Genomic DNA, 13,535 nt, shown 5'->3' on the forward strand with positions numbered 1-13,535 from the left:
TCGCAGGGAGAGAAACGTGCTTGTGTGTTAGTTCATTTCTAACCAACAGCACGCCAGCAGATGGGCTCTGGACTGTGTGGGAGGCATATGCCATCCTTTCCTCCTTTTTTGTGCTCTCTCTCTCTCTCTCTCTCTCTCTCTCTTTCAGTCTTTCTCTCAGCCTTGAAGATGGAGACTGTGCGGTCTGTTGGCTTTGCCGCTTGTCAAGTCACTCTAAATTGCCATTGCTATACATGCAGAGGGCTTGTGAGGGCTTGTTTGTTATCTCTGACTGGTATGTAATTTCCCCAAACTGTTTATTCAGCTGAGAGGCTCAGACAGATGTCACGTTTTTTTGAGAATGCTCATATTTAGTACATACAATACACATATGAGTGTGTATGCACATGATCACCTACTGTATAGATTGCAAGAAGCCCCTTGTCCACCTGATACTCCCAAGACCCCTAGTCCTCCCCCATCCACCTGCCATCTTCCCCTTACCTCTATTTCCATTCTAATCTACCTGAGGAGATGGTGAACAGATGGGGCAGGTTTTCGGATTGCACTGGGAAGTTTCAGGAGACTTCACTGTCGATGAAATGCTTGTGCACAATGTGACAATCTACTCCTGCATGTTCATACTTGGTTGATTGAGGCTGAGAGAAGAAGGCCGAGCCTGCGAGACAGACTGAAATGCTCAGCGCCGGTGCCTCTTTTGTTCTCTTGCTGGAACGGCTGCAGAGGATGGGAGGGATGCCTGTCAGACTCGTGATCAGTGCTCTCTCTTTCTCTCTGCTCCCTCCCTCTCTTTCTCTCTCTCTCTCTCTCTCTCTCTCCGTATAGCACACTCTTGTTCTCTTACTCTGTCTCTGTCTGTCTGCTCGAATGGCAAATCCCACTTCGGAGGGGGCAGATCACCATGGCGACGGTGCCTTGGCACCCATGCCTGTGGATGCTGCAGTGTGGAGACATTGAGACTATGCGCTCCTATAGCAACTCGTGCTGGGAGAGGCAGTGGCAGGCCCCCTGCACAGAACTCCCGGCTGCACAGAAGCCTGATTTGAGGATGAGTATGCAATGCCATCATGATAAGTCAAAGTCCTGGACCTTGAGAACACTCTTGTTTTAAAGTTAATGAAAAAGAAGAATTTTCACTTGCCATTGTACTGCAACACTTCTTTTAATTTAATTTTATTTAATTTAATTTGCTCTGGCTGGAACAAAGAAAGGTGACATTTTTCATTGCCTTGTATGAGCACTTTCAGACTATTTGTCTGTACTATTGTCTGCATTTACCTGAAAAGGTGTCTTAAAATACAAAAAAAAAGACAATAGTACAGACAAATAGTCTGAAAGTGCTCATATTAATAGAAATAGAAAGACAGAAAGACATTCATATATATATATATATATATATATATATATATATATATATATATATATATATATATATATATATATATATATATATTCTATGCAGTAATACTGTGTGTCTGTAGGAGTATGGCTGTAGATATTATGGAAAAGAACAGGCTCTGGCAAATAGTCATTTTTTGACATTAGTAGAGTTCATCGGAGCATTTGTCCGCCAGGAGTTGTCTGGGGCTGAAGTCATTATTTCTCTCAGCAGCACTGAAAGGCTCACAGCCTCTCTCTCTCTCTCTCTCTCTCTCTCTCTCTCTCTCTCTCTCTCTCTCTCTCTCTCTCTCTCTTTCTATCTCTGTGCATAATTACAGCAGCCGCACTCAAAGCCTGCCTGCATTGCTCCCTCATTCAAATGTGGTTTAATTACCTGTGGAATTTTAATTGGCGTGGCCTGCCAATGGGAAACGCGAAGGTGTGCGAGGTCACTTCGTGTGGCTCATAAACGCCCCCCACCCACACACACACACACACACACACACACACACACACACATTCATAAGCCGCTGGCTGTCTGCCCGCTAAACCCACCACCACCATGGTGTGCTCTGGGCTCTACACAAATGTTCAGCATGCTCACAACTGCTTAAAGGTGGACGTTTCAGGTGGTCATTATTATACACGTTTGCTATATTTTCCCTATCCATTTATGAGCCACTCAAACGAGAAATGTCAGCAGTGGCTTGCAAGCAATCACAGACCTCACGGTACTCAAAGGCTGTGCATTATTAATTGCAAAAGGGCTCATTTAAATCAGAAATAAGAACTGACCTTTTGTGCATTATTCATCTGTATTAGTCAAAATTATATAATTTTTTTTTAAATATATATATAAAAAAATCTGGATAAAAAAGGAGATTTCAGAAGGCTAAGATGTATCACATTTCACTCAAAAACCTACAACACAGGTTTTTGGTGTTCCTTTAAATGTAACATCAATAACTGAAAAAAGTGCCAGTGTCCAGTTAATCTGGTTAAAACAAAAATTATAAAATCGCTACATAAGGCTTATTTGCAAAGTTTGTGCAAACTAGTCATATCCTGGTATAGAAAAAGTCATTGCTGTAGTCTGTCTTTTAACAGCAAGATAAGTACATATACTATACTTTTCCAACCATATGTCGTTTCCCCCCAAACTATCACCACAGAGTTAAATGCACACAATCTAATAGGATGTCTTTAAATGTGGTAAAATAAAATTCACTTAACCTGGAGACCCAAACCTGTTTTAGTATGAAAATGCCCCTGTGCACAAAGCCAGCTCCATGAAGATGGTGTTCATGGGTTTGAGTAGAAGATCTTGAGTGGCCTCCTATCAAGCTCTGATCTCAACCCTAGTAAACACTTTTTGGGATTAATTGGAGTGCTGACTGCACCCCAGGACTCCTCACCTCACCTATATCAGTACCTGGCTTGACTAACGTTCTTGTGGCTAAACGAGCAAAAATGTCCACAAGCACACTTCAAAATCTAGTTAAATATCTTCCCAGATGAGTGGAGGTTATTATAACAACAAATGTGGACTAAATGTTTAATGGGATGTTCAAAAAGCACAGGTGTTCACAACCTTTTTTCCATATAGTTTAGCAGGATATTGTGACCATGGTAAGAATATGTATTTGTATTATAAGGTTTTAAGTAAAACTCCTTAAACTCCAGTGAAAGTATATGGGTCCCATGAGTTTGCCATAGTTAAGCTGTATTTTCTCAGCAGAAAAGCAAAATAAATGTCTTTTACTGTACTATGTACAGTGTATACAGGCTAGTTTAAAAATGTGGACAGATATCTGAGGGTAATTATTCTATTGTGTCTTATGGACTTTGTGTTCTCAAACTTTATGCAGTCTGGGACCCCTTTGACTGTAAAACAAATGCCATTACACAACTTGAATGAGCACTAAACCTTTTAAACTATTAGCATAGAGCCTGTTATTACCATTTTTGGTAGTGTCTCACGGGTGCCCAGATTCGCTCCAATCTTCGCAGATCTCGATTTCAAAGTCCTGGTTTGATGCAGCTTAGGTCAGAGGGAGTGGTGTCATGAATAAGCTGCCAGCTGTGTATCAGTCAGCTCGTTCCCACAGGACCTATAGTCCCCGGATTACGGATATGGCACTGATGTGGGACTAGGACCCTGAGGCACTGATGCAAATGTGTCACAGGCTGGAAAAAAATCATTACAGTAAAAATTTTTCACGACGGCAAGGATTTTAGATACACTTACGTATACATGCTTATGTTATTCAGTTTGTATTGTGATCATTTGCTTAGGATTGTTGGTGCTCGATTTAAAAAAACATTTTAGTATTTCTTTTACTTCAACATACATTAAGGGAAAAGCATTATTTGCATTGCAAGTGTTCAAGTACAAGTAGTTAAAAATAAGCAAGTACAGTAATAAGTAAGCAAGGTAAAGTAAATGCTTAGAGCAAAAGGGTCCTTTAAGGGTTGATTGGATAATTAAGTTCTACTTGACACATCGCTCTGCATGTAACCTTTAAAGTGTTTCCTTGAAGCAACAAGGACAGTAAAAAAAAAAAAATTAATAAATTAGTCACATAAAACATTTACATTTAAATAATATTGTGGTTTAAATTTCCTTATTTTATTATTATTACTTTTATTAGAATTAGTAATAATAGAAGTAGAAGTAGAGCCAATAGTAAAAGTGGCAGTAGTGGTAGTAGTAGTAGTGCTGGTAGTAGTAGTGATGGTAATAGAAGTGGCATTAGTAGTGGTAATAGTAGAAGTGGCAGTCGTGGTAGTAGTAGTGGTGATAGTAGAAGTGGCAGTAGTAGTGATAGTAGTGGTGATAGTAGAAGTAACAGTAGTGGTAGTAGTAGTGCTGGTAGTAGTAGTGGTGGTAGTAGAAGTGGCAGTGGTGGTAGTAGTAGTGGTGGTAGTAGAAGTGGCAGTCTTGGTGGTTGTAGTAGTGGTGGTAGAAGTGGCAGTGGTGGTAGTAGCAGTGGCAGTGGTAGTAGTGGCACTCATGGTGGTTGTAGTAGTGGTAGTAGAAGTGGCAGTGGTGGTAGTAGTAGTGGTGGTAGTAGTAGTGGCAGTCTTGGTGGTTGTAGTAGTGGTGGTGGGAGAAGTGGCAGTGGTGGTGGTAGTGGTGGTAGTAGTGGCAGTCATGGTGGTAGTAGTAGTGGTAGTAGAAGTGGCAGTTGTGGTAGTAGTAGTGGTGGTAGTAGAAGTGGCAGTAGTGGTAGTAGTAGTAGTGGTGGTAGTAGAAGTGGCTGTAGTGGTAGCAGTAGTGGTGGTAGTAGAAGTGGCAGTAGTAGTGGTAGTAGTAGTAGTGGCAGTCGTGTTAGGAGAAGTGATAAGTAGTATTACCCATCTGACTTCAGTGTTATCTAAAATGTTATACTTTAAAAGTGCAAAAGACTAAAATTAATTTTACAAAATGTATTTTTTTTTTAAATGTTTTTTTAAATGTATTTTTTCTTTTATTATTTTTGGAATTCAATAACCTGGGTAAGACAGTAAAATGCAGTTTAGGTGACTATATTCATACTATATTCATGAAGCTCATTACTGTACAATTATTCCAGTATATATCTGGCCCAAAGTTCAGGTACTTTATGATTCAATGTTCAAACACACACACAAGTTCACATGACTCCACTCTTACATACATATATATATATATATATATATATATATATATATATATATATATATATATATATATATATATATATATATATATATATATATATATATATATTTTTTTTTTTTCCTAATAGACTGAGATTTTGTGATTGGTGATTGGTTAAATCGGCTAATAACCATAAGGCATCATATAAATGATACACATATTAACTTTGATATTGGTGAGTTGTGATTTCCACTGCAGTAACAACTACAAAATGGACTCTGTGTTAAGAAGCACTAATACTATGGCTCTCAATTGGAATAAATGAACCTAGCATTTTAAATCCTCCCCATTCAGAGCCTTAGTCAATTGCTTGTTCACCACCGAGGGAGCAAAACCTTCAACCCTCTTAGCAAACCACAAACAAGTCCTCTCAGTGAGAAATGGGATAATTAATTTTATGAATTCCACTTTTGAGGCACATATAATTGTGCGTGCTGTTTTGGGGCAATTAAAGTGGAATTTCTGAACAGTTAACAATAATTAAGGGATTTGTGTAATTGAAGGCTGTTTGGATGACTTTAGTGTTCTCCATTTTGGTTTTGCAAATGCGGCCGAAAAAATTCTCAAAAGTAGCATCCTGGGGCAACAGAGTTCACGTGGCATTTGTGTTTTTATGAATGAATGCCTGCGGTTAACTTCAGGCCAGACAGTGCAAAATGTGCTGCATTAAAACGAATTCTTTTTTATGATGACTCAATAGAAAACCAGCTTATTCTCCTTGTTTTTGCATGCCCTCTGCAGTGTTTATGGATGCCCTTTGGCTAAGAAGAGGAAAGGCCAGGAGAAACCTCCACAGGAGCCAGCTACCAAACGGCGGCCGTTTTTAACCATGGCTGATGGAGAACCTGTGATATACGACAACTACAAAGCTATTGAAGATAGCGAGGAAAGGGAACAGGAAGAGTTAGACGAAGATGTGGAAGAAGAGGAGGAGGAAGGCGAAGAGGGAGACGATGAAGAAGAGGAGTGTTCTGATGACAACGATGAGATTGGGGAAGAGGAAGATGAGGAAGATGAGGAGGAGGAAGATGGAGAGGCCGAAAGGGAGGAGGGAGACGAGGTAGAGCAGATGGAGGAAGATGAGGAGGAGGTGGTGGAACAGGATGGAGATGATGAGCAAGAGGAGGAGGGAGAGCAGGAAGAAGACGATGAGGATGAGCATGAGGAAGAGGAGGAATATGAAGAGCATGCTCATCACCAAGGTGAGGCATTTTGCTAGTGTGCAAAAAAAATTCATTGTAATCTCTTTTTTTAAGCTTTATATTCTTACAAATGACAGAGATTTTAGATTTTATGGTTTGCATTTCAGTGTGATTGATTTTAAATTAAACAATATCTGTGAGGTTAAACTCAGCTCTAATTTGAGCATATTTGCATCTCGGAATAACATATGCAGAGTCAGGAACTTGGCTGCTTGTTTGGTTCTTGGCTGGCTGAGCTTGTTTGCATAATTAATTCATGCAGAATCAAGAAAAAATAAAGGTCCAGGGCTGATTTCAGATGGAATAGTTACATCTGGAATGTGTTCCTACTGTCTCTCAGTATGTCAGTCAAAGATGTGTCAATGCCAGTTAAGCAGAAACGTTCAGTCACACTGTCACCCTGCGAGTTTCAACATGTTATTAATTGACATTGTATTCAGGGAATCCAAATCCACCAGCTAAATTCATTCAATTCTTTTCTGTTATTATAATTAATTTTCCTAAATGAGAAAGTTTTCGTTTCAAGCCACATAATTGACTGAAGTACAATTGCATTGTTCTACAATCTGCACTGGTTGAAAAGTACTCAGCTTTCTGAATACAGCGTGGCTGAGAGCAGGGAACATCCCTTTGCTCCCCTCTTGAACTCATGAAGCCGCTGATTGCTTAGTATGCATCTCGGACTCATGCTCAGAATTCCTCGATTGTTTTTGACAGTGTCTTCCCAAGCAGTCGAGAAGCGGGAAGCTCTCTGAGTTATTAACTCTGAACCCTTTCACATGCACACTGTCATTTTACAGGTGTCAGATACAGTCAGCTCCCCCTCACTTGTTGTAGTGGGCTCCTCCTGTGGTTATTTCTGGCTCTAGAAGCAGAACATTGCATCCTCCACTTATCCCTGCAGTCCCATCCTCCTGTGTCCCAAATACAAGCAATACGAAAATCCCAGAAGGAGACATTTGAGATTTCCAGCACGACTTGCCTCAGTTTCTTTAGCAATGGATGTTTATATATATATATATATATATATATATATATATATATATATATATATATATATATATCAATCAGTCTCTTTTTAGAAAATGATTTTTTTTACCATTGATTAAACAAAAAAAAAACTGCAGTCAGTTTTATTATTGCAGTTCTGTTGCACTCTTTTGGATTTTGCAGATGTTTAAGACCAGCCATTTCCTTTGTGTATGCGACACCCTCCGCCATTGCAGTAGAAACAGTCGCTATATTTTATTGTAAAATGCGAGAGTTCTCTTCTGCTTTTACACGAATGTCCCTCCGAATCGACTGAATTTATGTGAGATATGCACAAAGCATGCCCTGATATGCTGGTAAATTGTTTATCCTCTTACATTAGAGAATACTTATTCCAGTTGTGGACAATCAAAGCCCAGCCAGATGTTTGAAAAAGACAACAACAATAACAACCCAAACAATGAAGAATATGAGAACTATGATGAGCTTGTAGCCAAGTCCCTGCTGAACCTGGGCAAAATAGCAGAGGATGCTGCATACCAGGCCATGACAGAGTCCGAGATGAACAGCAGCTCATCCAACAGTGCCGGTGAGGACGAAGATGAGGATGAGGAGGATAGTCCCAAGCACGGAGGACGGAAGGGCGAGTTAAGTGTGGACCTAGACAGCGACGTGGTTCGGGAGACGGTGGACTCGCTGAAGCTGCTGGCACAGGGTCATGGTGCTGTGCTGCCAGATGATGGCTACCCTGAATCTGCTCCTAGCCAGGAACACCATAACGGTCACCCTGAAGAGAACGAAGAGGGCGTGTGCCTTAGCAGTCTGGAATGTCTGAGGAGCCAGTGCTTTGACCTAGCAAGAAAGCTAAGCGAAACACAGCCACTTGAGCAGACAATGTTGCAGCACCAGGCTGAGCAGCAGCACCTACAGATCCAGATGCATCACCCTCACTATGAGAGTTGCCAGCACATCCCAATGGAGCCCCCAAGACCAATGGAGAGGAGCTACTCAGACATGGTAAACCTGATGAAGCTTGAAGAGCAGCTAAGCCCAGCATCTAGGGGATATCCCTCGAGTTGCGCCCAAGAAGGGGATGAAGACACAACATCTGTGGCCTCGGAGCATTCAGACGATGCCTTCGACATCACTAAGGGCAACCTGTCACTGCTGGAGAAGGCCATTGCTTTGGAGTCAGAGCGTGCCAAAGTTATGCGTGACAGGATGGCGTCGGAGCAGGCAGTAGCTCGGAGGGACCATCAGCAGCTACATGGGGAGCACAGTCCCAGGCAGAGTAGCGGAGCTGAGGAGCGTAAAGCCAGACTACACCATGATGGGGCAAGAAGAGCATATTACCCTAAAGGTAATGATAATGCCAATTCCAAAATAAAATACACAGCTCAGTTCCATGTCTATTGTCTATCACTGTTATATAGGGTACAAAATATTTCTCTTGTGACCAATGCATTGGTCTAGCCTTTTCAAGATTATTATTATTATTAAGTAATAATAATAACAATAATAATAATAATAATAATAATAATAATAATAATAATAATAATAACGCAATATAGAAAAACTGGCAGACTAGGGTTTATCTACATATAAAACATTTCCAGATTTGTGGTGAGTTTACACCGAAAATGTACATGGAAATGTGAGATCATGCTGAGTTCAGTTTAAATAAAGCACTTTATAAATATAAGTGCACTTCAGCGTGGGCATTTTGAAAGTTTCACGCAAATATAATTTTGACCAACAATTTTCACTTTTAAGATTTTTGACACTTACTCTTAGTGGCACTTTTAGTGACAAGAGGTCAAAGTCTTTTTTTTAATTGGCTACTGGTTAGACTCTAACAAGCAATCAGCTGACTTTATATGAAGGCATTTTAGGAAATACAAAATTCCATGATCTGGGCCTAAATGGGCTATAGAGCGGCATTATTTTTATACCTCAGAGGTGTTTCAGTATCCGTCTTTGCATTAAGTCTAAGCTACATTACCCCAGTGGCGTATGTACTGGCTGCAGGACTCCTTTAATGAGACAGACACATTATTCTGGTCGATCTCCGACGCTCAGATTGCAGTGGCAGTGACAGCAGTAGCAGCAGCAGCTTACGTTGTTAAAATAGGCCTGCACAGTAACATCAGAGGCTTGCCATGTCAGGCATGAGTAATGGCAATCTGCACGGCCCGTTAGGACAGCAATTCTGTCCATGGCCTATTTCTCCAAAACTACTTTGATTCACACCCACCTCCTCTGGGAGAGACACAGCTATGCTATGTGCTCTTATTATTAACCATAAGAATCTGCCAAACTGTATCAGCATAACGTTTTGCTAAGGGTCGTTATGGGGTTCTCATCCTCTGCTCACCTCTGGATACTGCCCGGTATAATATATGTCATGACTTTAAATCCATTGCCCAGTCTACGAAGCTTGCAGCAATATCTAAACACTATGCATTTCAGTCATGCTGCAGCTTCTATAAGGAAATAATCAACTAGGTAAATTTATTACACATGCATGAATAGAGCAGCTAATAAAGCATTATGACACTAGAATTATACACTAAGTCATTCTTCATCTTTAATTTTAAAGAGAAAGCCTTCATAAGCGAGGACCTACAAGCAGCAAATTATTACTGCTTTTGGAGATTGATGTCATCAAAAGAATTTCATTTCAATAATGTTTTCACTACTATTAGGGGTTTTGCTTGCAATTAATATTCATAAGTTAGAAATACAAAAGCTACTGAATCAGGATTGGTTATAAATCTTTATTAAGCGTCTGTAAATATTAATTTGAAAGGCACTTTCACCAGTCTAATCACCAGTTTGCTGGTTAAAAACTAATGATTTCCTGATGAATATAAATACAAATGTTTTATTTCTAAATATTATATAAATAAGGACAAATTATAATAATTATTTTTTTTTAATAATAAAGCCATATACCTAATTGCATATAATTTTAACTAAATAAACTTTATGCAACTAACTTCATATTACTTGCTCACAAATTGTGTGTTACCAGTTTTGGATGCACAAACAACATCAAAAAAATTCAAATACTAAACAAATACTAAAAGATGAATACTTGTTTTAGTGAATATGGTGTTTTAAAAAGCAGTTTAAATATGGAATCCAACACTTAGAATAAAAAATGTATTAATCAGTAGCTGATAAGAGTTACCCGTCCCGTACACTTTAGTGTGAAAAGTAAAACTGTGAGCTACATTATTTATTGTATATGTGGAAGAAATACATCTTTCTGTCTGAGGTTTTTGCATATGTAACTCTGAAACAGTCCCATGGTAACACATTAATATAAAGTTGTGATTTTATTTATTTTTATAAAAGACATTCATTAACACACAGGAACAAATTTAGTCAAACATCCCCTATAAGAAAAATTCTCAATGAAACGTATCATTTTAAACTGTAAACACAAATATCATTGGATGCCATTTTGATACAGCGCATGAGAGAAATCAGTTGGTGTTGATAAATAAAAAATAAAAAACCTTCAAATTTATTTCCAGTTACACCTTTTTAAGCATATATTACGAATTTTGTCCTTTATCTATCAGATTTACTGCATACCATACATTGGTAGAGAATAACTAGGTAATGAGAAAGCTTTGTACAGATAATAATTGTAATAGAAATGTAATTAAATAATTAATGTTGATGAAGAGAAAACTTAAATTTTTTTTAGATGATTAATTGAAACAACGATCAGCAGATTAGTTGATCATCAAAACAGTTGTTAGTATCAAAGCGAGAAAGCACTCATGAGAGTAATCATAATTAATCATGAAAAAGCAATTAACAAAACTTTTTAATAATAAAATAAAAAGATCAGAGTGCCTGTGATGCTAAGCACAAAAGAACAGAACATTTTCTTTCTTTCTTTCTTTATTTATATTTTTCTTTCTTTATTTTTTAAATTTCAATGCCGCCTTAAATTATTATAATTTTTTTTAAACTCACTTGTTACATTCAGAAAAAGTCTAAGCTCCATTTTTTTATTTAAAAATATTATTAATCACCAAGGATACCAGTCTATCGGAAAACCTCTGACTCTCATATGAGCACTATTTCATCTATTCATCTTGTGACAAGTCTTCTTGATCAATATTAATTCATTTTGAATTAGTAATTAATCTTATAAATAAGAATAACTAAGTATAATTATTTCATCCTGAACAGTTACAAGTTCAAATACTGGTTTTTCCGTCTGTCCAATTGTAACTGGTGTGCTTTTAGCTATAATTGATAACAGTTTAACGCTAAAATATGATTAATGATATTTGTGTAGTGGTCTGGAAATCTCACTCACATGCTAAATGTACCATTTAACATGCAAATCTTTAACTATATATAATTGTAAAAACTACAGGTTTGAAGGTGTCATCCTTGCCCTGAAATTTTACATGCTGGGAAAAAAAACATTTTATTCCACTTCAACTGAAAGACATCTGACCTACTTCTTCATTTCTAACCTAAAATACATAATTGCTGGTAAATTGTAACAAATTTCATCCGCTCATTATTTTAGTCAGATCTTTTCAGTGAATGTAGTCTTATGGGTATTAGTTAGGGCATTTAAACATTATTAAAACTTTGGCTACTTTTGCCTAGATGTTTTTTGTGTTATGATGATGATCTGATAATTAAGGAGTATCACAGGCATTATGAGATTCATTTTGCAATGGCATGTACTGTAGGCAGTCCAAGAGGACTTGATTGAAACCTGATATTTATTGTAAAAGGTTGTAACTAGCAACTTCATGGACAGAAAGGTCAGAATATACAATAGCTGAAATAACATCAATATAGATTTTGGTAAATTTAAAATTATTTGTTTGTTTATTTATCTATCAATTTCTAAAGATGTCAAAAAACATTATTTTCTGAAAAAATTCAGCCATTCCAAGTGGTTACCGTATACCACCATGCATACAGTACATACAGCATTAGCTGCTTCGATTCTAGAATTCAGAATCTATGAACAGTATATGGAAATTTTCTCTTTTTTTCTGCAGATCCTTCAAGAGGTGAGAAAAAAGAGAGCAAGTGCCCCACTCCAGGGTGTGATGGCACAGGCCATGTCACAGGCCTGTACCCACACCATAGAAGTCTGTCTGGCTGCCCTCACAAAGACCGCGTTCCACCGGAAAGTAAGAACAATAAGGACACGTTATGGCTCACTCATGGACCTTTTTCACACTTTTTTTTTCGGTGCATAAGCATATGCAGTAGTGCTTCCAAACTTCTTGTGAGATAGTGAACGATGGCAGCAAATAGAGCGGCACTCACTGCAGCATCCTTCAATGCAAAAATAATTCCAGATAATTCAACATCAGTAGTTGAGCTTTCACTCATTTCCCACTGATGTGCTTGTAAGAGACAAATGGCTTTGTGCAATTTACAGAGATGAGAATGAGCAACAAATAAGACAGGAGCGCTTTAAAAATGCTGAGGAATTGAAAACAAAAAACACCGGCCCTAAAAACAATGCACTGATCAAACATATCATACATTAAACATATGCTGTCCAGCACAAAGTCACAAAGCCAGCAGTATATGAGAAACAAAGTCAGGAAAGCCAGAAGTGTTTGTAGGAGGAACTATAAATAACTTAAGTGTGTAGGATGTGTGTATATGTGTATATATATGATGAGTTAGCAAGTGTCAAATCTGTAGATAATTATTTAAAGCTTAATCTGGACTACACAGTTTACTGTTGCTCCAGCATTTCAGTACCTACACAATGTTCAAAGTGGAGGCCGAAACACTATTATTAACCATTACCATATATTATGACACATTTGTGGTGAAAAAGGTCCTTTAATGTAATAGTCCTGGATGTACTTGCACATCCAGTTGGTTTGGGGGTACACTTTTATTTGATGTGCTTGTTACCTGAAATGGCAATTGTATGTGTGGCTGTTCAGTTCCTGTCCTTGCCTGTTCACAAATAGGTGTGTGATTGCTATGAGAAGCCAGCTTGTTTGTTTGCTAAACGTCGAGGTGGATCCGTGTGCATGTCTTGGTGTGGATGATGATTATTGGAAGGGAATGAAGGGACTTGCAGGACACATCACAAGGCAATCTAAATACTAGATGTAGATTATGCACGTTAAAAGTAACGGTTGTAATGTGTGCATGGTAATAGCTTTAATTTCACAAATCTGCTCTTAATTAGATAAATTATCAATAAAGTTTTTCAAGACTGTACATAAAGCTGATCTTGTAAGGCAGTAACAGTGATTATA

At 38.2% G+C, this 13,535-nt stretch overlaps 1 protein-coding gene across 7 annotated transcripts in view; it reads left to right on the forward strand.

The window, feature by feature from the left end:
- The window catches only part of myt1la (myelin transcription factor 1-like, a), a 49,930-nt gene that overhangs the window by 22,082 nt on the left and 14,313 nt on the right, over window positions 1-13,535 (forward strand). For all 7 annotated transcript variants that reach the window (XM_046836469.1, XM_046836472.1, XM_046836471.1 and 4 more), the window contains exons 6-8: window positions 5,804-6,264; window positions 7,637-8,614; window positions 12,303-12,437. In XM_046836469.1, the coding sequence (XP_046692425.1) occupies window positions 5,804-6,264; window positions 7,637-8,614; window positions 12,303-12,437 (1,574 nt within the window). The remainder of the gene's footprint in view (window positions 1-5,803; window positions 6,265-7,636; window positions 8,615-12,302; window positions 12,438-13,535) is intronic.

This window comes from Silurus meridionalis, chromosome 23 (genome assembly GCF_014805685.1).
Source record: "Silurus meridionalis isolate SWU-2019-XX chromosome 23, ASM1480568v1, whole genome shotgun sequence".
Lineage (NCBI taxonomy): Eukaryota > Metazoa > Chordata > Actinopteri > Siluriformes > Siluridae > Silurus > Silurus meridionalis.